The sequence below is a fragment of the Antechinus flavipes genome, chromosome 6 (genome assembly GCF_016432865.1).
Source record: "Antechinus flavipes isolate AdamAnt ecotype Samford, QLD, Australia chromosome 6, AdamAnt_v2, whole genome shotgun sequence".
NCBI lineage: Eukaryota > Metazoa > Chordata > Mammalia > Dasyuromorphia > Dasyuridae > Antechinus > Antechinus flavipes.
Genome location: NC_067403.1, coordinates 1,462,434 through 1,487,543, shown reverse-complemented (window position 1 = coordinate 1,487,543; position 25,110 = coordinate 1,462,434). Strand labels below are relative to the sequence as shown.

Below are 25,110 nucleotides of genomic sequence, written 5' to 3'. Positions count from 1 at the left end.
ATTACTATATACTGTATTAAAAAGATCTTCAAAGCATTGAAAAGTCTTACTGTTATTGTGAAAAGTTTTGATGTTTAGATGCTCACCAGAATCCCCAGACCACACTTTCAGAACCAAATAATTCACGTTTCTGGAGAGTTCTACAGTTGCAAAGGATTTTGTAAACAGTATCACATCTGAATCTCATAACAGCCCTATGAGTTACATAGTTTAAACATTGTTATTCCCATTTGAAACTTGAGGAGTTTGAGTGACCTCATCAGTGTCACCCAGCTATTAAGCAGTATTTCTTAAGTGCCCTGAGTCAGGCACTGCACTAAGTTCTGGGGATACAAAGAGAGGGGAAAGATGGCTCCTGTCCACAAGAAGCTCACAAACTATGAAGGGAAGAAAACGAGCAAACAAATAGATACAAATGGATGTGATGCAGGTAAATAGGAAAGAGAAAACGCTAGAATTAGAAAGTGCCAGGGAAGGCTTAAAGATATAAAAGATGAGATTTTGGTTGAAGGAAGCCCGACAAGACAGTAGGCCGAGATGAGGAGGAAGAGGAATCTGGGCCCCTAGAAGAGCCAGAGGAATGAATGGGGAATCTTGGGGAAGGTCAGGGGTGTTGGATGGGAGTACCTGGTAAAGAGTTCCAAAAAATTAGCAGAACAAGGGCTGGGAGCAGGGCTAAGGTGAGAAGAGCTTTGAATACCCAACACAGGATTTTGCATTTGATCTTGGAAGCACTAGGGAGGCACCCGGGTTTATTGGCGAAGGGGATAACGTGGCTGCCTGAGCTTTAGCCAAACAACCTTGGCAGGAATGAATTACATGCTGTGCCCAAAGCCACATAGGTAGGAGAAGACACCAACCAGCCCACATTAGCCCAAAGGAGAGAGAACTGGGCGTGGCTCTGTCATGGTCACAGGATCCCACGTTCGCTGATTTATGCAGCAGCTGATGGGGAAGAGCATCGGACTTCTCACTGAACTAGTGGACAGAAGCTCTGACACTAGCTGTATTATCTGCCCTCTCTGTCACTCAGTTTTCTCATCTATAAAATGGGGACAGCAATCACCTCACAGAATTTTTATGAGGATTGAATCAGATAATATAACCTGTGCTTCGTGTGAAAGTGTTAATAGTTATTGTTGTTTGTAACGTAATCTGAGCCTCAGTTTATCGTTGGTAAAGTGGAAAAACACACACACACACACACACACACACACACACACACACATTCAGTTAAATAGAATGGGAGCCAGAGCACTGGACTTAGAGTCAAGATGTGAGTTTAAATCCATTTTTTTGAATCAGGGAAAGTCACTTAACTTCTGTCTTCCTCAGTTTCTTCAACTGAAACATGGGGATAATAATAAGGTCCACCTCCTAGGCTTGCTATAAGGATCAGATGAGATAGTATATGTAAAGGACTTTTTAAATTTTCAAGAACCATGTACATCATATTATTATTGTAATTATTATTATGTGTTTTGCCAACTTTAAGTACTATATAAATGCCAATTCTTATAGTAATTACAGAACCAGAATCTAGTGTAATCATTAATTTCTCAATTTAAAAATATTTACTAATTACCAACTATTTCTTAGTGACTCTTTCGGACCCTGAAGACATGCCTAAGATATGAAGACAAAAGCAAAATAATCATCTCTCTCTACTATCCCTTCAATCAATCAGGATAGACTAATATGTTTGCATTGTAACCTAGCTATATATGACTTTGTATGTTGCATAAAGTGGGAACATAATACATGCTTCATGGATTGATAGAAAAGAGTGACCTCCTATAACCCTTAGGACAAATATTCTTAAACTCTTTATATTGGGGGGGGTGTGTGTGTGTGTGATGGACCCCTTTGCTACCTAGGTTCATAACTGAAGGAAATGCTAAATTATAGTAAAAATTAGTGAAAATCAAGATGTAATTTTTCTCCCACCCATGTTCATGGATTCCTTGAAATGTAGCCATAGATCCCTTGGGGAGCCACGAGCCTCAGCTTAAGACTTTTTAGCTTAAAGGATGACATTCATTCTTGATTTAGCTATGTTTAATAAGAGGCAGGAATTTTTTCACATTGCCATAGAAGCAGAAACAAAGTCTGAGGACAAAGGAAATGACAGAGCTTGGGATCTGCATTTTCCTTGTGTGCTTTGTTTTTCAGAAATCAGATTTTCCTTGTCATATATACCATGTTACACCACCCTCTGAGCAGGCTGGGAAGAGACAGTACAAAGCCAGAGCGGAGAATAAGAAGGACCTAATGATGGTCCAAATAGGATTTTTCCTTTCGAGACCCTTTCAGAGAAATCTATTGAATGGCAGCCCAGGACAGTTTCAGTGGTTGTACTATTTAGTGGTAAGAGAAAATGACATGCCTTTTGATTAGGCTGAGGTTTTATTTTAGAAAAAATCTGTGGCCGATCCCCGTTCAGTTATGAAGGGCTGATATATATGTGTCTTTTGTGATGGCAGAAAACTGAGGAATAAAGTTTCTATAGGTGTCTGGTTAGAAAACACCTTCTTGAATTATAAAGAAAGAAGAGTAAATAAAGTCAGTGTTGGGGTGGGTACCATCGGACTGTGGGCTGCCTGTGATCTTTGGGATCATTAGCTTCCTTCTTCCTGATCATTTTCTATGGGGAAAACTACCCCGTATTCCGTCATGTTCCTTCTTTTTCTCTTCTGACTACAAGGGACAGGCTTCTACATCCAAATGAAAGCGGTCCTCAGTGGGAAGATAGCTTTAATTTGCGTTGGTCCTCACTTCTGCACACTGCACCTTGATGGCTGTGATCAGAGCTTTTGGCAGAATGCTGTGGATCCTGCTTACCAGCCCCTAAAGGGGATTCTTTAAGCCAGAATTTTTTTTTTTTTTTTTAGTTTTGAGCCTCTATTCCTTTAAGCCCTAAACTGAATGGTGAATGTTAACATGTTGTTAATTTATAGTGTTAATAACCATGGTGGACGTCACAGAACAAAAGCCAGCATCCACCTCAGCTTTTCTGGTGTGAGTGGAGAAATGGGTTGTTTTCATGATTGGCAGAGTTCATTATTCACAGATGAAGGTAGAAGTTTACAAATTTCCTAGAAATGGATGCTTGATTTCTATAAACCATTATAATTATAGACATAGTAAAAGATGGAGCAGAGAGTAATGACAAGAATTTTGAATTTCGAATCAGAAAGACTAGGGGCAGCTACATGGGGCAGTGGCTAGACTACAGGTCCTGAAGCCAGGAGGACCCAAATTCAAGCCTGGTCTCAGACACTTAATATTTCCTAAATGTAATGTGTGATCCTGGGCAAGTCACTTAACCCCTTTTGCCTCAGCCAAAAAGACTTGAGTTTGGATCTGACTGCAGATACTTCTCATCTTTGTGACTCAGTTTTTTCATCTATCAAATGAGAGAGTTAAACGCTGGGACCCCTTGATTTTTCTGGTTTTAAATCTAAATCCTACCAAAAGACTTTAGAACAGAGAATGTTAGAGTTATAGAACAGGTGTCCTCAAACTTTTAAAATAGGGAGCCAGTTCACTGTCCCTCAGATTGTTGGAGAGCCAGTCTATAATAAAAACCAAAACTTTGTTTTGTGGGCCTTTAAATAAAGAAACTTCATAGCCCTGGGTGAGGGGGATAAACGTCCCCAGCTGCCGAATCTGTCCCACGGGCCGTAGTTTAAGGACCCCTGCCTTAGAACATAGAACCCAGAGTATAGAACTGGAAAGGTCTTTAGAAAATAGAATGTTAGAATTGGAATATCTTAAAAAGCCCTTCGAATCATGTGAATTTTGAGATCTGGAAAAGATCTTCAAACATGACACATTGGGCCTAAAATAGAGCATCTTTTGTTGCAACATGCACTGCTTGAATCTTTCAGGTAAAGGCTTGGTCCGAGTCCTGCCTGTGACACATAGTCACTGGTCTGATCCAGCAAGTGTCCAAGCCTTAGTTTTGTTTTCTGTAAGATGGGCAGATGAGGATGTGGCCCTGCTGACTTCCCAGAGTTATCATAAGTGTAGCACTTTGAAAAATGGAAAATACAATGGATTATCCATATTATTGTTTTTCATGCTATCTTCTAGATTTTTTTAAAAATCCAGTAGTTTTTTTTTTCCCTCATGGCCATCATCTCCAGAGAAAACAGCAATAGCTCTCAGCACCCTCCTCACTCATTTTGTCTGCTCTTTTCCATTTCCTTATTTCGTTCATTTATTATGCAAGATTGCAAGCTGAGATCTCATGGGTTGAATATGATTTTGTACAGGTAGAAGATGGTATTTATGAGGAAAGTTAAACAGAACTTAAAATCTGTTCATGTCTTCACATGTGATGAAAAACCTGTGTTTCTCTATGGCGGGTACTCTAGTATCAATTGTGACTTGTGGTTCCTATTTGTCAATGGAAGTCCATGGCCTAAGCCCAGAACAATGCACCTACATGTCATTGTCCTTCTCTGACTTCCCTCGGGTCCCAAACCCCAACAGAGTGCTCAACCTCCTTTGGAGTCTTTGGACTCCTGAGTGTCCAAGTCCTTAGCAAGGCCATCAGCATCCCCAAAGATTAGGGACACTCCAGGTTCCTCCATTGTGCTTGTGAAGCTTCTCACTTAGTTGCTTAAGGTGCCAGCCAAAAAGGGGGCCTGTCAGCTGTCCTGCCTTCCCTGGGAGTTAGTCTGGTCTATGTGAGATGGAGTTATCAGCTGTAGCTTTAGACAGCCCTTTCTCAGAAAGGATCATCTAAGACTCTCAGACCTGAAAGCAAAGCCAGATAGCGGTCATCATCAGATTCAGAGATGGAATGAAGCTCAGAGGCATGTCTCATCCAAATGTTCTTGGTCTGTCTCTCTGTCTCTCTCTGTCACTGTTTCATTTCCCTATAAGCATATGCCACGATTTGTTCAGCCATTCCCTTAATTTCCAAATATTTGCTACCACATAAAGAGCTGCCATAAATATCTTGAAAATATGGGTCCTTTCACCTTTTAGTGATGTCTTTGGGATACAGACCTAGTGGTAAGATGCAGTCTTTTTTTTTTTTTTTTTGTCTTACCTTAAAAAAATCTTAAAAGAAAAAAAATAACAGGGTTCTCCCTTGTTTTCATTCCCTTTGTAGGAGTCTCGTATCCTGGAAGAAGAGAGGAAAGTAAAGGAGGAAACTCAACAGACACGTTTAGAATTCCATCAGCAGTTCATTGTGGAAGTACAAGAGTGTATCCAGTTTCTGCACCAACACACGCAGCGGGTGATCGGCGGGGCCTTGCTTGAGCACGCTCGATGCGACATGGCCAAGAGCCAGGCCAAAGACAGAGAGGATTTTAAGGTAAGATGGACTCTTGGACTCCTTGAATTTATAACAAAAATTGGGGAGAGAGAAAGAGGAGATGTCGGTGGAAAATTATGATTTCTGAAAGTAATAGAATATTATCGTTCAGTAAGAAAGAGGACTTTGAGAAGTCTGAGAAACATGAGATGTATTATATAATGAAATAAGCAGAATCAAGAAACTAGTATACTCCATACTAGAATGATGTAAATGGAAAAGAAGTTTGAACTCTGTGTAATTAAAAAAAAAAAAAAACTAATGAAAGTACCAGAGAACAGATAATAAAACAGCCTTTCCCTCAGAAGAGAGAAATATGGATATATTGATATATACCTACATTGTGAGATGCATTCACTCTTTCAAATAAATAAAATTAAATATCCCCCATGAGCATTTCTATAACCACAGTAGAAAACTAGAATTATATGTGAAAATGCAAACTTCCATTTTCTATAGCTTTTTTTTTTCTTAAAGCCTTTAAGAAATTTAGCATGTTGTTTTCAGAAACTATCTAGCTGGTCTAGATTTCTTTGTCAACTTCTATCTTTTCTGGGCATTGTTTTAAGAGTTTCAGTGGTGCTTTTCTCCCATAAAAAATCATCCTCGACTCTCTCCTCTCCCTAAGTCCACCCCACATCCAGTAAATTGCCATTGCCAATTTTTGTCCTTTCTAATACCCCCCATCTCATCATATCTGTAACCTCCACATCTCATCTCCCAATTTTAGCGTGAGGAGCACCCTGAGCAGCGGCAGAGGGGTGGCAAGATTAACCATGACCCCTACCTAAACTGCACTTTTCCTTTTTGTTTTTGGCACAGGGCACGCTGATCGAAGCAGCCGTAGAAAGTGTCTACGTGACTAGCAACAATGTAAATAGGCTCGTGTCTGGTTACTATCAAGAGATTGGGAAAATCATGCAGGCTCACGAAGAGAGAAAATTGCAGCAGCTCAAGATGTTACAGGGTAAGTGTCCACGATGGTCTGAGTCTTCTTTTGGAGAATTGACGCCATCATTGGTTTTGCTTTGGGGAATAAATAGGTTTTAGTTGGACTTGACTTGTATTGAGAAATATATTGGAAAAACAGCAAACTATCTACATGTTAATGACTTCTCAAATTAAATGGGCTAGCGATAGAGACAGGGGAATAGACACTCATAAAGTAGCTACTTGGGATAAGACACTGTGCTGAGGACTTTTTACAAATATAATCTCATTTGATCTTCACAACAATCCTGAAAGGGAAAATACTATGATTACCCCCATTTTACAGTTGAGGACTTCAGAACTCCACTTACTGCTTCCAGCTAAATAATTGGGTGGGCTAGACAGCATGTTGGATAGTGACTAGTCTAGAGTTAGAAGAACTGAATTCAAATCCAGCTTCAGACAATTAACTATCTACATGTCTTTGGACAAGTCACTTATTTGTCTCAGTTTCTTTATCTTTGAAGTAGGGATGATAATAGTCCCCATCTTCTAAATATGAGGATCAAATGAGATAATAAGTGTAAAGTACTCAGCACAGTACCTGGCATATAGTAAGTACTATATAAATGCTAACTATTTGTTGTTATCATTATTGTTATTAATTAAAGAAAAGAGGAATATCCTTTCTCAATATCATATCCTCAAGAGATGAGAATAAGTACTTAATACCATTGTTATTACACACACACACACACACACACACACACACACACACACATACACACACACACTAGAAATTAGAATTAGAAATATTAGACTGAGGGTCAAGACATGATATGGGCCATATCCACCACCCCTTACCTCTGCAAAGATTCATAGATTCTTCAAGTAAAAAATGCCTAAAGAACCTACGATTTCATCTCTATAGGGAGGTCCAGAGAATGATAACTGCCTCCACACACACACACCAATCCTCAGCTCCCAATCTCAATGTAGAGAATTTAAAGAACTTATCTAGCATCATAGAACTAGTATGTCAAGAGTATCCACCGGAACTTGTCAAGACCATAACAGCATACTACTAGTTGGTAAAGTGTAATGAGTGATTATAAACATTTAAATAGTGAGATTATAGATTCAGAGCTAAAAAGGGTCCTTAAACATAAATTAGTGTTGCTGTCTCATAAACTACTGCTGTTATTAAATGACTTGACCAAAATCACACAGCTCCTTAGAACAAAGCTAACATTAGCTCATGTCTACAGACTTCTGTCTCAGACCCTTTTTCATATATTATACTTGCTCCAATTAAATTAGAGTTGTGAAAATCTGAAGATCTCAAGTAAAATTTATCTCTGAAAGATTTTTTTTCCTAGTCAAATTAATAACATCTTAAGAGAAATGTGTGACTACTTTGTTATGAAAAGATATATATTTAACTTGTCACAAAGTTTGAAAAAGAGTAATTTTGAACTGATGGTTTAATGGGAGTACTATTCTTTTTTAGCTGAAAGAATGGACAATTATAAGCTTCAGAAGAAAATGGAATTGAGTGACCCATTACCAAGTAGAAACATGTCAAGCCCCGCCTCTGATGTCCCCAGCACTGTCCATCAAAGGTAAGGTTTTTGCAGCTTCTCACCATTAGCTGTCCTATCAGTAGTCTTGTTTTTTCCCGATAAATGCTTACCACAGGTTCAAATGTCCAGACTACCATTCACAGCCCAGGACCGGCTGTGGTCCCTGTCTGTCAACAAAAGCAACCAAATATAGCACTGTTGGCTAGAGCAGACACAAGAGAGTCGGTTCCATTTTACATAAGGAAATTTCTGATATCTTCTAAGTATCTTGTAATTGATCCAATAAAATGGTTTTCTCTTAAGCACATCCTCCATCTTTCTAATCTGGTTTCACTTTACTCTATTTCACTCACTATAGTCTAATCAAAGTTGACTCTCAGCTGTCCCTCCCACTTCACAACCCATCTTTCCTGTCTATGCTTTTGCATAGACTGTATCCCACTGTAGCTATCTCTTTTTTCATCTCAACCTTTCAGATTGCTCATTTCCCTTCAAGGTTCACCGTCAGTGTCCCTTCTTTGGGAAGCTTGGACTCTAATAGGGTGAATGAAACATTTTCACAAGCACTGATATCAGAGGTGTATTCCTTCTTTACTCCAGGGCTTCCTCTCCACGGCAGCCACTGAACACCCTTACAAGTCCCATGCCTGTATCATCTCTTGTCCTTCTCATTGCAAAGTGTGAACTTGCTCCTGATCCCATCACTGCCATTACTCAACATGAAACCTTGAAGTAGTCTTTTCTATCTTTCAGTTATTTGTTCCTTTTTTTTAATATCTAAAATCGTTACTATCCAAGGCCCTTTCTAGTTCTAGTTCTAGGATTTCCATATTTTCTAAATTAAAGTTATTCTGAGCCTTCTTGTTGTGTCCTAAAGTTCTTCCTGACTCTACAATTCTACATTTGACCTGCTTTGACTTTCTATGTAATATTTTAAAACGCTATATACATTTTAATTATTAGTTGTTGAAAATGTACCTTATATTCTAAAGTTCTTGCCAGTTATTCAATTCTATATTTTCCGTCTAGCAGTCTAATTCTGGTAGTCTATGTTCTAAGATCTAATCCATCTTTGATTTCCTATGATTCTTTGATTGACAGAGACTAGAAATGTAATAGATAGTGATGACATAGAGCCATGGGGCGAGACCCCATCCAGTTTTTCCCTTTCCAGGAAGCAGAAATGAACACTTGGTGACTCACCATTGAGGGATATTGAGTTGCTATATAGGCCTGGTCACAACAATCAAGTAGTTTGCTACCTTCCTGCACTTTGTTTCATATATAAGCGATGGAAAAACTCGCAGGACCTGGCAAATCAATGATTATTCCAGTTTAAAGGAAATGGACACTAAAGTAAAATCATACATTGTATAATTATGATGATCAGCCATCATCATACAAAAACATGACAATTCATCTATATTCCATTATTAAATATAAATAGATGATCGAGAATACAGAACATCACACTTATGTACTATGGACATAATTTTGTCTTAGTATTTTTAAGTTTTTTTTTTTAATTTTAAAACATGATTAACAAGCAAAATATCCCAAGCAGTGACTGTCTGGTTATGTATATGATATTTTGTCTAAGTGTGTCTAGTGTGAGAGAAATGAATATGTTTCATTATCTCTTGCCTGGGACTTTCACTGTTTTCTCTATTACTTCCAGTTCCCCCTTCCTTTTGATGATTTTTTTTATTTACATGGCTGAAGTCATTGTTTATGTTGTGGTCTTCATTTTAGTTATCTTGCTTAGAATCGGTGTACATTAATCTTTCACTCTAAATTTTTCCTAATTTTCATTTTTTACTGCAAAATTATATTTCAGTCATTTTCCCCAATGAGTGGGGACCCACTTTGTTTCAAGTTTTTACTATCACACAGCATGTTAATGGACATATTTTGGTCTATATTAGACCTTTGATACTGTCTTTTACTTTGTTGGTGTGTAGCCCAGTAATAGGTTCTTGGGAAATCATCATCGGTATTATTATTGTTGTTATTTATGTAGTCAAATTGTCTATTTTATATTTTATCAACTCTTCTGTTCCTTATTTGGGTAATGATTCTCCCTCTAACCATAGTTGTGAAAAGTTCTTTATCTAATTCTAAGGTTTTTATGGAGTGACTTCTAATGTCCTTTTGAAAATCAGGTTGGCCATTAATTTTAAAATTATCATGGCAGGTAGTGGAAGATGTTGCTGTAAACCTAATTCTTTTCTTTTCCTGAATAATATTTCCAATTATATTTTTAAATTCTTTTTTTTTAATTTTTGAATTCCAAATTTCCTCCTTCCTTTCTTTTTTTTTTTTCTACCTCTGAGATCTAAGCAATTTGATGTAGGTTATCCGTATGCCGTCAAGCAAATAATATTTCAATTTTAGTCATATTGTGAAAGAAAACACAGCCAAAAAAATAAAAACAATAAAAAATAAAGTAAGCATCTTTCAGTCTGCACTCAGAGTCTACCAGTTCTTTCTCTGGAAATGAATAGCATTTTTCATTATGAGTCCTTTGGTATTGTCTTGGATCATTGCATTAATTGATGTTACTATGTATAATGATCTCCTGCTTCTGCTCACTTCACTTTGTATCAGCTCATGTAAATCTTTCCAGATTTTTCTGAAATCTATCTGCTCATCATTTCTTATAGCTCAATAGTATTCCATTATTCGGGTTCTTAATCCATTCCCCAAGTGATGGGCATCCCCTCAATTTCTAATTCTTTATATAACAATAACAAAAAAAAACTTTAATTATTTTTGCACAAATAGGTCCTTTCTCTCTTTTCTTTTTATCTCCTTGGGATACAGATCTAGTAGTAGTATTGCTGGATCAAAGGATATACAAATTTCTATAATCCTTTGGATATCATTTCAAATTGCTCTCCAGAATGGTTGGATCATTTCCCAACTCCACCTCTAAATCTAATTTCTATCAAATTGTTTCCAATTTTGGCATTTTTTTAAATTAAAAAAAAGCAATCTGAATAATTTGGTTTTAGATTTGCCACATATTGAACTGTTTTCAATTGCTTCTATTTTTTGCATCTAGGCTTTTCCATTGATTTTTTTTTATCAATATCAAATACTGTGATGAATACTGCTTTCATATTCAGGAGTTGAACAGGGGACCTTTGTTCCCCCTGACTCTATCAACATGAAAGCTTCAGGTATTAGAAACAGGGAGGTAGAAGGACTTTCCTTTAAGACTTTGGATGGCCCATTTACAAACATCAGTGGAAATGCACAAGTCAGGAGATTATCTTGAGCCTGCCCCATCCAAAATGGGAATATGTTAAAGATGGGAAATAGCCCATATAACTACCGGAACTCAAGATCTGGTAATTCAGTCTTTCATTCATGCTTTTGCTCATCATTTTATTTGATATTCTGACTGCTTTTACAAATGAATTTTGTTAGTTGAGTTTCTTTGCTACAAAGCAAGGCTCACTAAGGGGTTGGGATGAGGGAGAATGAAAAGGTACATATATCTACAAATTACTATATCATAAAGACATAAAGAAATAATAAAACTTTTCTTTAAAAGTTCAGTTACAAATGAAATAAATGTAATTATCTTATGCAAGGGTTTAAAAAGTCAGATGCACAACCTAATAGTCTGTAATAGGTTTTATGGGATTGAAACACAATAGGAGTCAATGGTGTTATATGTTAGCCAAAAACCCAAATCAATCAATGACATGAAGAAGTATGGGATTGGAGGAGTGATAGCCCCACTTTTCTGACTTGGTCCACCCCTAACCTGAGAATTGTGTTTAGTTCCAGGGGCTTCATTTTAGGAAGGACAGATAAGCAGAAAAAGCTCAGAGTAGGGAATCTAGAGTGGTGAAAGGTCTTATATAGAATGATTTTTTGTTCCAGGGGCTTCATTTAAGGAAGTTCAGATAAGCAGCATTCAGATTTTAGATTTAGGAGGACAGGTTGGCTACGTTCAAGTATTTGAAAGCCTGTCTAAAAGAAAGACTAAGAATTCTGCTTGACTCCTATACCCATGAGCAATGGATGAAAATTTCAGCAAAACTAACTTAGGTGTCAAGCTGTATCTGGCTCTTCTTGCCTCCATTTGAGCTTTCTTGACAAAGATGGCCACATGAAAATGACTTTTCCTGACTCCAGGCCCAGTCTTCTGTTCAGTATGGCACCCCTTTCTTGCCCATTTCTAACTATCAGTGTTATACAAAAGTGGAATAATTTATCTCAGAGAAACATGCATCCCATCTCATTAGGGTTCTTTGGATTGCAGAAATTCAATGAGTATTTATTGGAAATCCTAGAGGTGGAAATCTTGCTCAGAGAAGGTGATGCCAGCGGCCACTAAGACTGGCGGGTATCCTAACTGCAATGGAAGGGCAACCTAAGGGAGAAATAGAAGTAACTAACATGGAGCAAAAGGGACAAGGCCCATTGACCACATTCTTCCCTCAGATTCTACTGGAAACAGCCCGAGGTTCTGAAACCAAAACCTCCAAGAATAATGTGAACTCTCAGGAGACTTCAGGTGCTTCCAACCCATCCTTGGTTGCCATGATACAGGAAAGCATCTCTTGCAGGACAGACTTTCAGATAAGATCTCAGACACTATGTGACCATGGGCAAGTCACTTAATTTTGCTTGCCTCAGTTTCCTCATTTGCAAAATGATCTGCAGAAACAAATGGGAAAGCACTCCAGTATCTTTGCCAAGAAACCCTCAAATGGGGGTCACAGAGAGTCAGATGTGACTGAATCCAAACAACTAACCCCCATGGGAAAGTGCCTTCTCATCCTTGCCACCAATACCACCCACTACCAACTGAATTTTACTGATAGGCAGGTAGGCCCAAGAATATCTCCCAACCCCAATTCCTATATAACCACACATCTGAACATCATTCCTGCTTCCTCCTGGCTCTCAGACTTTACTGTGGCAACTGTGGGAATTCAAATATCCCTTCAAGTACTTCAGCCCTTGCCCTCTAAAGAACAATTCCCTCCCCCCAAAAAGTTATTTTCATCAAATCATTAAATGACTTAACACCAGAAAGGCAGCGGTTTCTTTTTTGAAAAGAAACCTTGCCATCTGCCTCCCTGTTTTGCCCTAAGCGCTGCTGGGCCTTTTTCTCAAACTTGCCATGGAAAACTTTCATGTACACCGTCTTGCCCTGTCAGCAATCTGACTTCTTCAGTGCTTCACTCCCCACGTCCCCAGGGCTTTGCTCATCGTAAGAGCTGCATTCATTCTTTCATGGCATTGATAATCCCTTCCCACTGAGATTGCTTGGGTATTATAGTGCTACTGACTTATTTTTATTAAACCATCATCTCGAAGTTGTGTTTTGCTTTCTCTCCAGCTTTCAGGAAGCATCTCGGCTCCTCCGGGCCCACTCTCTTGATTGCTGTTCCTTGTGATCATTAATACAAATTTGTAGCTTCCTGATCTAAAATGTAAGCTATGACCACAAACCACGATAAAGGCAAAACATGAATGCATTTAGAATTTCCTGAGTGCCCAGACTGAATTTTGTAGCTTTGTTTACTTGTTTTTAAGTTATTGCAACTCTTCTTTACGCAACTTGGGGTTTCCTGGCAGAGCTATTGCAATTTCACTTCTTTCTCCAGCTAATTTTACAGATGAGTAAATTGAGGCAAATAGGATTAAATGACTTGTGTAGGGTCACACAGCTAGTAAGTATCTGAGATTAGATTTAAATTTAGAAAGGCACTGACCACAGAACCAGAAGTCCATCCAATGTTCTACCTTAACCTTCTAGAGGAGAGAATGAGACCACTGAATGCCAGTCTAACTCTTTAAATCCAACTTACTGGCATGGCATGGCATCACATCCCCGTCAGGTCCCTTTTTGAGATCCAAGGGCAAACAATAATCTGTAAGCAGTAGGAGCCACCTCCCTGGGGACCCCACTGACCAATTCCAATTTAACAATGCTCCTTCCCTCCTGTCTTCTTTCCTTTCTTACTTGCTTCCCTCCCATTTTCCTTCTCTCTTTCTTTTCTTCCCTCCTTCATTCCTATCCTCCATCCTTCTCACTTTTCTTCCTTCTCTCCTTCCTATCTTTCCTCTTTCCCTCTTTCTTTCCCTCCTTCTCTCCTTCCTTGTGCATGCAGTTTCACTATTGATTTATCAAAATATAGCACTAGAAAAATCAGGCTTTGATTTGGGATTCAAATGGAGCTGCTTGTCCATGACTAAAGCCTAAATCACTCTCTCACTGATTGACCAAAAATAGGACTTGCCCAAGTCTCACTTGGTTTGTTGGTTTGGATTTTGATGGTCCAGAGTGAGTGTAAATAGCAATTGTTTCTGTTTTGGCCAGAAACCCTCAGGATCTTCCTGTCCCAGACTGATTCTTTTTGATTAGGTTAAAAAAAAAAAAAAGGCATTTTTTGTCGCAGTTCCTAACTAGCCTTAATCACCGATTGGGTTTTGCTTCATTCAAACTGAAAACTGGGAAGGACCTTAGCTTAAAAAAGCCATGGTCTTCCCTGGAATCCAGGGCCATCTCCAATCATTCTGATACTCCTTTCCTTCTAAACCCCTTCCCCAAGATGGCAAACAATCTGAAAGAAGTCATACATGTGCAATCATTTTAAGCATATTTCCATATTAGTCATGTTGTAAAGGAAAAATCAAAACAAAAGAATAAAACTATGAATAAGAAAAAACAAAAACAAAAAGGTGAAAATAGTATCTGCTTCAATCCACATTCAATCTCCATAGTCCTCCTCCCATCCCCTGCTGGTTGTAGATGGCAGTTTCCATTCCAACTCTATAAGAATTATCTTGGATCATTGTATTGCCGAGAAAAGCTAAGTCTGTCATAGTTGATCATTACATAAACTTGCTAATATACTGTACAATGTACAATATCTTGTTTGATGCAAAGAAATTAAAGTCTAATGGTGTATTTTCAGGCAATGAAGCACCTGATTGAAGAAGATTTGGAAGGGGAACTTCCAGAAGTTCCTCAAACTGCATCACATAGATGTCAGTTTCTTCTATATGTCATAACTAATTCCTCCCTCTCCTCTCAAAAAAAAAAAACTGTCTAAATAAATATGTGATAAAGAGCTGTCAGGAAATTTATTTTATAAAAGCATTATGAAAGTATTTGAAATCTCATCTTATACATCAATAGAATGATATGGTAAGGTAATGATAATAGTATAGACTTTTTGAAAGCATTGTATACCCAATATTGTTTTTCTTCTAAGAACAGAGGTAAATCATTTATGAAATTATTACTTTTTTCTCAGAAATGAAAGTGATTTGCCTAAGGATAAACAGCTAATGAGTAATAGAGTCAAGATTCAGATTCAAGTCTATTAAATCATTAAATTAACACCAGAAAGACAGTGGTTAAATCCAAGTCTAGGGTTCAGTTGAAAGAACTGAATCTCAGATGCCTCTTCAATTCAAAGAAATCCACCAGCTAAAATGGGAGCTCTGCCAGTCACCATTACAAATCCATTTCTGAGTATAATATCTGCCTATTTTTGTGAAGCAATGACTTGCCAAGGATTCCATACCTAGTAAGTGTCAGGTTTCTGACACTGAACTCAGGTTCTCCCAGCTCCAGTCTGGGCCACTATTCTACCCATTATGCTTACCTTACTGACCCAATATCTTCCTGTTCCTTAGGATTCCTGGCATAGTGCCAGAATTTCCCCAATAGTTTCCTAGGAAATGTGTGCCTGTATTAGACTATTGCCTAATAAGAGAGGGGGCTTGCTCTGCTTGGGCCCAGAGAACAAAATTTCCACAAATTAGGCAAATCAAGGGAAGGGAAAGTCTAGAAAGAAATTATTAAAGAGCTCTCCAAAATTGGCATGAACTGAATTAGGACACTCTTTAAACTTAGTACCATCCCCCTCCTGGTCTTTCTTTTCATTTCCTTATCTATCTGTTCTCCTTAAAGCTTTTTTTTTCTTTCTTTCTTTCTTTTTTTTTTTTTTTTTTTGGTTTGTTTTTAGAACTTGGGGCCTCCTTTAAAGCCAATTATATTCTGTTGTATCTATAAAATGTTTCCTTAGAAATTGAATCAGGACCATTATCATTGTAAAATTCAAATAATTGCTCTCCCACTAGTTTCTACTTACCTGCTTCAAATTCTTCATCCTTAGAGATCCAAGGAGACATGTATTCTAATGTTTCTAAGAGTCTAAGGATCTGCTCCCAAGTTACTATCAAACTTTTCCTCTTTATTAACCTGACTACGCTTTCTACATACCTCCCTCGGGGTGGGGGCGGGGGGAGAGACTCTTTTCTTAGCATCTGCCCCATTTCAGCTAAAAAATGAAAGTGACTAGTTTAGCCCTTACCAAAGTTTCCTGCTTGACTATTTTTGTACTCACCCTATTTCCTGGTCATGGGCTTCTCCATTGAACTCACAATCACATCAGTCAAACTGCTCAGTACAGGTCCATAGTCCACATTGGGTGCCATATGTTGTGCTACTGGGAGCCACCTGCCAGTGGCTGCTGGAGAGCCCACCCAGATCTGCAGAATGGATCTCTTCTTGTGAGAGTTCTGTTGCTGTTCTCTGACCTCTCTGACTAAGAGGCCCTTGCATTGTCTCACCTCCTTCCTCTTCCCTCTGCCTCCAATTTATCTCATTCCCAGTCCACAACACCTGTGTCAGCAAAGGCTGTCCTGCAGCTCCTTCAGATGCTGTGATCCACAGCTGTGGAGGCTCTCAGAGAACTGACCTGCTGCTTAACAGGGGTCCTGTCCCATGCAGAGATCTTATAATTCTTGGGCTCACCCACAGACTGAGTCTGGCTTCTGATTTGCCATTCCACCCTGAGATGTGGGAGTCCAGTCTTACCCTGTGTGCATCAAGGGCCCTGGGAATAGACCTTCCCAGCAGTCTTCACCTCTCTGCAACTTAAAAACATAGCATGCACTTGGTCCCCGATTCTGAGACCTCAGTCTTTGTGATGCACTTAGAGCTGTTGGGAGAAAGCTCCCTTCTGAATAATTTCCCCTTAAGAATGGTATCAATGGGTTTTGTTTCCTTTTGCAAGGATGTTGTCACAGCAGAAGAAGTTCTTGGCCCAGTTCGACGTGCATCAGCAGATTCGCTTGGCGTCCCTGAAACAGACTGCGGAAGTCATGGATCACCTGGGAGCCCAGCTGGAGACCGAGATGAAGGTAATGTTGATTGAAATACCTCTTTGGAAAACCAGCGGTCAGTTCAGTTTAATGAAGTATTTGTGCAAGGAAATACTTGAAATGGCCAAGAAAAACTGGCTTTGTGGACAAAAAGAAAAGTTTGCTTTTATAAAATTCCTCCCCCCCACCACAACAACCCTGTGAGGTAGAGAGTATAATATTGCTTCTGGTATAAAAATGAAAAAATCAAGAATCAGAGTCATTTCCCCAAAGTATTGTTGTTGTTTAGTCAATTGTTTGCATCCAACTCTCCATGACACTATTTGGGATTTCTTGGCAAAGATATTTCAGTGGTTCCCCATTTCCTTCTCCAATTCATTTGACAGATGAAAAAACTGAAAGGGGTAAAGTGCCCAGGATCAAACAGTCTGAAGCTAGACATGAACTCAGGTCCCCCTGATTCTAAACCCAATACTCCATCTACTGTACTACCTAGCTTGCTCAAAGTGGTATTGTTATTAAATGTCAGAGCAGGACCCTTACCTATATCTCTTGGGATTTTATTAAACTAGTGACCTTCTCATTCTATCACAATCTCCCTGTGAATGGAAAGGGATGAGATCTATCTTTTGCAAATTTCCCTTCAGGCAATCAGAATAACATTAATATGTATGATTTTTTTCTGGACTGGCAATACCTGGGGTTTCCTATTTAATAGGAGTGTCCATGCAGCTCAAAAATCACTCTAGTAACTGAGTCTGATAATGAAATTGTATCATCGTGCAAATCCAAAGCACAATATCTAAATATGGTGGCTGCTTCTTAAACATGTTTTGCAGGATATATCCATCCAAATAAATGCAGATCACTCCAAAGTCGTCCCCTAGGAAGCTGGGAGATTTTTTTTCCAGCAAGGCTGTTGAGTATTATTCAGTTTGTTTCTGGACTTGGATTATAGAACACCTTTCTCCCATGTTTTCTCAGGGGAAATCTTTGTATTTTGAGGATAGATTTGACCATTGAAAAGAACTCCAAATCTCTCAGACGCAAATCTTGTGATGATGGAGGGCCACTGGTTGAGTTGGGTGTCACCAATTTTGTTCATAATCGAAGTGTGTCTGTAAGAGAATGAGGCTGACTTTCTGTAAGGTGGTGTGAGAACAACTGCATTTGGGGCTTGATGACTTGCTGTCCATCCTCACTCCAGAGCTGTCAGTTTGGGTCAGCCCATTCTCCTTTCTTGACACTTCCTCATCTGTGAGCTGAGAAAGATGACATTTCCATGTCCCTTAAAATAGGCTCATTGGAAATGAAGAATTTTCTAGCTACACTTTTTAGTCACATAAAAATGTGAGGAGAAGTCCATAGCAGTCTTTGCTTCCTCTAAATATTGGCCCTGAAGATCAGATCGGATTAGGATCCACGGAGATGGGGGGGCTTCCATCAAATGTTCTTATTGTTGATTTTCTCCCCTTGCCTACTCAGGAAGCCGAACAGATCTTCATCACTGAGCTGGCGGCATTGGCTCGAGTGCCTCTTACCGAAAACAAGCCAGCAGCAAACAAGAGAGGCCAGCCTGGTGAGTGAAGTGAGGAAGAGCCAGGACAGGGAAGCCAGAGGACCTGGCTTTCAATCACTAGCAGTACCACAAGGCAGGCCTTGTCATCTCTCTCTGTCATCCGTGAAATAAAGTTAACTTTTTTTTCCCAATTACCTTAGAGGACTGTTGTAAGGACTAAAAGCAGTAATAATTATTAAGCTCATGACAAAAATAAATATCGACTGTTATCATCATCATCATCATTACTATTCATTAGACTCTAATGTTTCATCATTGTATGAAGGTATCTTATAGTTATAAAAGGCTTTATTGGTGGACAATAAGGGCAGCTAGATGTCACAAGAGATGAAGCACTGGATCTGGAGTCATGATTCATCTTCTTGAGTTCAAATCCAGCTTCAGATGCTTACTAGCTGTGTGACCTTGGGCAAGTCACTTAACCCTGTTTGCCTCAGTTTCCCAATCAATAAAGGGAATGGCAAACCACTCCAGTATTTCTGGCAAGAAAACCCCAAGTGAGATCACAAAGCATCATACACAATGAAAAACAACTGAACACCACCACACCAGGGGAATTAAAGGACCAGAAAATTCAACCAAGAGTTAAAAAGCCTCCAAGAAAAAGTAGTGTTTAATAAGCTTGTTATCTGGAGACCAACCTAGCTAAATTTGGCCCAGGGGGTCTGACCAGTGGGCTAGATGATCTGGACAAGGAAACTCAAGACTGAGGATAGCATCTACATGAATAGAGGAAGATGCACTACTGAATGTCCCGTTATTCAAAATATTGTGATTCTAACTATCAATTTGAATTGAGTTCTATTAGTTATTCAATCAGGAGAGAGCCAGGATTAACCTTTTCCCTAAACTTCAGTTTCTGAATGTGCAACATACATGCAAATATAAACCAGTCGATAAGCATTTATTAAGTGCTTATGGTATTCCAAGCACAGAACATATGTAAAATTGAGAAACTGTACAAGGTAGCACACCCAAGAGAGAATTTTTTTTGGGGGGAGGTAGTAACAGTGAACTAGTTGCACCATTGATTTACAAGTCTTAGAGTCACGAGCATGGAATTTTTCATCTAAAAAGGACCTTAATATCAGAGCTGCAAATAATCATAGAACAGAGATATTAGAGTTTGAAACTGGCTTCTAGATGAAGCATTCCCCAACTGTCAGTGCCTGCCAGATAGCAAGTGCTAAATAAATGCTTCTTGATTTGACTTGCCGCCATCACCTTGGATCTATTATTGGTTTGATTTTGCATACCCCTATAGTTGTACTCATCTGGGAAATCCCAGGATTCTTGTGAGGATTAAATAAGGTAATATTTAGAAAATGCTTTGCACACAGAGTCTGAGGTGTTATGGAGTGTCTGCCACACAATAGGCTCCAAATAAATACTCAGAGATCAAAAGATAAGGTCAGAGCTGCAACAGACCTGAGGGCATAGAACATTCAAGTTGGATGGGCTCCTCTATCAAAAGATCATAGATTGTTATCTAAAGCCAGAAGATTTGTTAGAACATGGAACCGGAGATTTCAGAGCTCTGGTTAATCCAAAACTACAGATGTTAGATTTGGAAGTCTTATGGACCTTGTCTTCCAAGTCCTAATTTTATAGGAGGAAGTAAAGGCCATAAAAGGGAAATGACACATCCAGAGAATGTCATTGGTAAATATTTGAAGCTAAAATAGTTTGTCTTCTGCAGAGAAGTGTCCCAGGAACAAAAAGAAGAAGCCCCTTCCTCAAGAAAACAATGAGCCAGTTCTGAATGAAGGTGACACTCTCTCCAGAGGCCAGACTTCAGGAACTTCCAGGTACAATTGTGGTCTACAAGTTCCATTCATAACCCTATAGATCTATCCTAGTTCTACCAGTTAGTCTTAGTGCAATCACAGCAACAGTATGCGGTGAATGTTTAACTAATTAAGAAAAGAAAAAAAATGGATGTCAGCTCACTTTTAAGTAAAATTCACATTAAATTAAGATTTTCTCCATTCTTTTATCAAGTCTAGCTAATAAACAAAATAAAGCCAGCCATGTTTTGGAGCTTGGATCAGCTTTTTGTGCATCATTCATCTGTCTGATCACTCTGAGATTTTTGATGCTGCCCATAGTCCTCTCCCAGATAGTCCCTCCTTTCTAGATTTGGATGAAATTCCTCTCTCCTGTTTCTTCTCCTATCTGTCTGGCCATTCCACATTCAGTAGCTTTTCAGTAGAAATCGAAGAAATAAACATTGGTACTGAGAAAATAAAACTATTACTTTTTTGCAAATGATATTATGGTATATATAAAGAATCCTAGAAAATAAACTTAAAAAAAAATTAATTGAAACAATTAACAACTTCAGCAAAATTGCAGAATATAAGGTAAACCACGTAAATCATCAGAATGTTTATATTTTATCAACAAAATCCAGCAGGAAAAGATGAGAAATTGCATTTAAAGTAAATATAGACAATACCAAATACTTGTGAATCTCTGGGCCAAGACACACACAGGATCTATAAATATAAACACACATAATCATAAAACACTCTTTATACAAAAATGGATTTAAATAATCAGAGGAATATTAATTGATCATAGGTATGCTGAGGCAATATAATTAAAAAATGGCATTCTACTTGATTTACTTGTTCAATGCCCTGCCAATCAAACTGAAAATAAGTTATGTTATTGAGCTAAAAATAATAATTTAAGAAATTTGGAGACACAAATGATCAACAATACCAAAGAAATTAATGGGGAAAGGCTCCTTTGTGAAAGCAAAGAATTAGAAAATTAGGACATTCCCATATAATGGAGAATAGATACCAAGTTATAATATAGAAATGTTAATTAAAAAAACTATTGTGTTATAATAAATGATGAAAGAATCATTTTAGAAAAACCTGCAAAGATTTGTATGAACTGATGCAAAGTGAAGTGAGTAGAACCCAGAGAGCAATTTGCACAACAATATTATAAATATGACCAATTGGAAAAGATTTAGCACATAATCAATAGAATGATCCATTCCAACCCCAAAGAGTTCATGATGAAACATGCTTATTCATTTCCAGAGAGAGAGAGAGAACTGATGAATTTAGAGCTTAGATCAAAACATGATTTTTTTTCTTTTTCTATTTTTTTCTTTTGGAATATGACTAATGTGGAAATATGTTTTTCATAATTTCATGTGGTTAATAAGTATTGTAATTATTGCCTTCCAAATGCACGAGAAAGGGGTGAAGTGGGTAAATAATTTGGAACTGAAATAAAAATAAAATTGAATGAAAAATGGAATAACAATACTGAGTAGTATTAGCATGAGTTTGATAAGAAAGAGATAATTCGGTTACGCTCAGCTTTGATCAGATCTTTGTCAAATACTTGGATTGTAAAGTAAATATAAGAGCTACAAAGAATGTACCAGAGGATAAAATGTATATAAAAAGAAATCCAATAACATGTTAGCGTGCATAAGGTTGGTTGGTTGACAAGGGAAATAAGGTGATGATATTTGCTTTACATTTATGATCTATTAAAAGGTATCATGACCAGCTGTTTTCCAGAATTAAGTTAGGTGACAGAAAGTCTTGTTTAGCCATTATAGAAGGGAGGTTGTGAAATCACCATCTCTCAAGAGCTTTTAAAATGGAATTATTCAACCATCTGTTTTTGATCATTAAATTAAAACCAGCCTGTGATAAGGAGCTAGACCAGATGACAGCTTCAAGGTCTTTTCTAGCTCTCTGAGTCTAAATAAATCATAAAAACTTAAAATTGGGGAAAACATCAAAACCTTAAAGGTCATTGAATCCAAATCCCCAACCAGTACAGGAATACCCAATCCACTGTCTCTGGTAAATGACTAACCAGTTGTTGCTTGAACATATCAAGTAAAAGGACAAGCATTAGCTAACAAGACTGCATATTTCACAATGGCAACCCTTAACTATTGGACAATTTTTCTTTTTCATGAACTAAAATCTCCACAAGCTTCACCCATCGCTCCCATTTCTGCCTGCTGACCTTGGCCAGAACAAATCTAAACCTTCTTCCACATGAAAGCCCTTTACATACTTGAAGACTGTGTGAAGTGACCCCAATTCTCCTCTCTTTGCACATCCACAAATGAACTTCCTAACTCATTTGTGTGGATGTGACTTTGGGGAAAATCCTAGTGTGTATCTCCTAGAAAGAAGTGGTAGTGAAGTTGGTTAACAGATAAACTCCAGATGATCTTTAGATTCCAATCTATAACTTTTATTAACTTTATAATAATTACAAAAAACTTTTACATTTCAATAGCTCTGGTAGTTTAAAAAAGTAAAAAAGTATTTTTACCCCCATTTAATAAATGAGGCAACTGAGGCTCTAAAATGTTGAATGACTTGTCCAAGATCATATCCAGTTCCAGGTCTACCAATTCTCAGCACTTGGGGTCTTCCCAGTGCTCAATGCAGTTGGCCAACTGTACCCATATCATGAATTGGTTTGTAGACTGGTCTGAGATACATGACTGTGTGTGTGATAAGTATTGTGGAATATTTTGCTCAGTTTGGTAGAGTCAAATATATTAGGCCTTTATTCCGCCTTTAGGTGGGAACTAACAGGTCTAAGGATTTAATCAGCCATGTGTGTTCCAAGTCTGCCCTCTGCTGCTCTGATACATCATGCATGAGAAGTGTACAGAGCTCTATTGGAAAGAATAAGGTGGGTGATGATGAATAGCACAGACAGGGAGATTGGAGAACAGCTGATTTTATACTCTCATTTGTGGATAGAAAACTAAGATTCCAAGAGGTGAATTTTATCTTGATAAGTGTCATGGGCCAGAACTCTGAAACAAGGATTCTTACAAGATGTTAAGTTAGTGGAATTGAGAAAGACAATGGTTATTTAGTTTAGCATAGTGCTTAATAGTTCTCTAAATTCAGTATGATTGATTTAATCTTACAACAAATAATGGTTTCCTAGTGATATAATGATTGGTTTATACTCAGTGTGGAGCATATAAGCCGGGGGGGACCAGAGAAAGATTCATTGCATCTTCGGTCAGGTTTTTGGTAGCAGGGCTCTCCTCTTGCATTTTCTTCACTGAAACCAAGTCCCCTCTGAAGGCCATGAGAAAGCTAGCTGAGCACCAGGAGAAGGAGACAATAAAGATTTGAACTTTAATACCTGGCTATTTTTGTGGTGATTAATCTGCTAAAAAGAAGGCTGCTCCAAAGACCTCCAGGAAAACCACCAAGAACATTATAGATAAGGGCAGAACTGGGGACTGGAAGCCAGGTCATGGGAGTCTTCATCTTGGCTTTCTCCACTGTTCCATGTTGTCTCCCCAGAAGGAGTCGGCTCTCTTTCTCCTGCTTCTCCTGGCTTTTAAAACTTGTACCCCAAGGTACCTTCCTTGGGTATCCCAAGGAAGCTGTGGGATGGAAAGAATGGCAGAATAGGAAGCAAGATCCCTGACTAGCTGTGTAGTTTTGGGCAATTTCATTTCCCTGAACTTCAGTTTTTTCCTCCATGAAATGCACCTGAGCTTCCCAGGATCTAATTCATGGATCTGTTCTGTAAAAACTATCATGGCACTTTGAAACTCAAGGAAGATATGACCACCAGCATACGCTTGATACCATGTGGCTCAGTGAAATGGTTATTTCTCTCCTATATTAATAGTCAATTTTTGGATAAGGACTAAGTATTTCCCCCTTTCTTTCCTCATTTAAAAATAAGGCCCTATAAGTTATTCAGACAACCTTTAAAGCACAAGGCTCATAATGAAATGAAATCTTGGGCAAAACTGACCCAACAAGAAAAGTCAGCTCTGTTCAAAAGGTAAAGAAATTTTAGTTTAGGTGAATTGATGGATTCTGGCCCACTGTGTTTTACTCAGCCAGATCTGGGGGGAAATAGATTATGCCTTTTGTCCAACTTGTCTTTATGAGTAATATGGCTATAAATAAAATCTCTTTATTCAAGACTGAGTGATGTGAATCATTTCTCCTAGACCCTCATTAGAATAAACCCATTTCTCTTTATAATACTCATTATTCTTCTTAATTGTTAACCAATCATAGTTGATAACCATCCTCAGGAATATCCACTCTTCCAAGGGCACATAAATGTTGAGTGGGTTCCATGAGGGATCTTTGGCTTTCAAGAATGCTGTTCACCCCTTTTATTAATTTACTACTAAAATGATTAAAGCTACTTTTTTCTACTTTTGATACTTCACATGGCTTGACTCTTCTAAAGAAAGAGCAGCCAGCCATCAGTTTAATGAGTCATGGATTTCAAGCTGGAAGGCCCCTAGTTTGGATCCTTCATTAATATATGAGGCCACTAAGGTTCAGTGATGTTGAGGAGCTTAGCCAGGGTTAGGCAAGTGAAGTGGAAAGACCAGAATTTCAACTGGGTCCTACTCACTCTATAGCTGATATCTTTTCCATTGCACCAGCCTGTGTGTGTTTATAGAATCAGTTGCTTTCCATTCATATAGAATAGATTTTGTCTTTACATGTTGAGAAAAAAAATGGAGACATTCTTTACCCAAGTTC

General features: G+C 38.3%; 1 protein-coding gene across 1 annotated transcript in view; it reads left to right on the top strand.

Moving 5' to 3' along the window:
- EVC (EvC ciliary complex subunit 1) overlaps nt 1–25,110 on the top strand; it is a 105,511-nt gene that overhangs the window by 78,632 nt on the left and 1,769 nt on the right. Inside the window, exons 15-20 of the mRNA XM_051963850.1 lie at nt 5,126–5,332; nt 6,155–6,299; nt 7,773–7,884; nt 16,902–17,028; nt 18,475–18,568; nt 20,268–20,376. Of these exons, the coding sequence (XP_051819810.1) occupies nt 5,126–5,332; nt 6,155–6,299; nt 7,773–7,884; nt 16,902–17,028; nt 18,475–18,568; nt 20,268–20,376 (794 nt within the window). The remainder of the gene's footprint in view (nt 1–5,125; nt 5,333–6,154; nt 6,300–7,772; nt 7,885–16,901; nt 17,029–18,474; nt 18,569–20,267; nt 20,377–25,110) is intronic.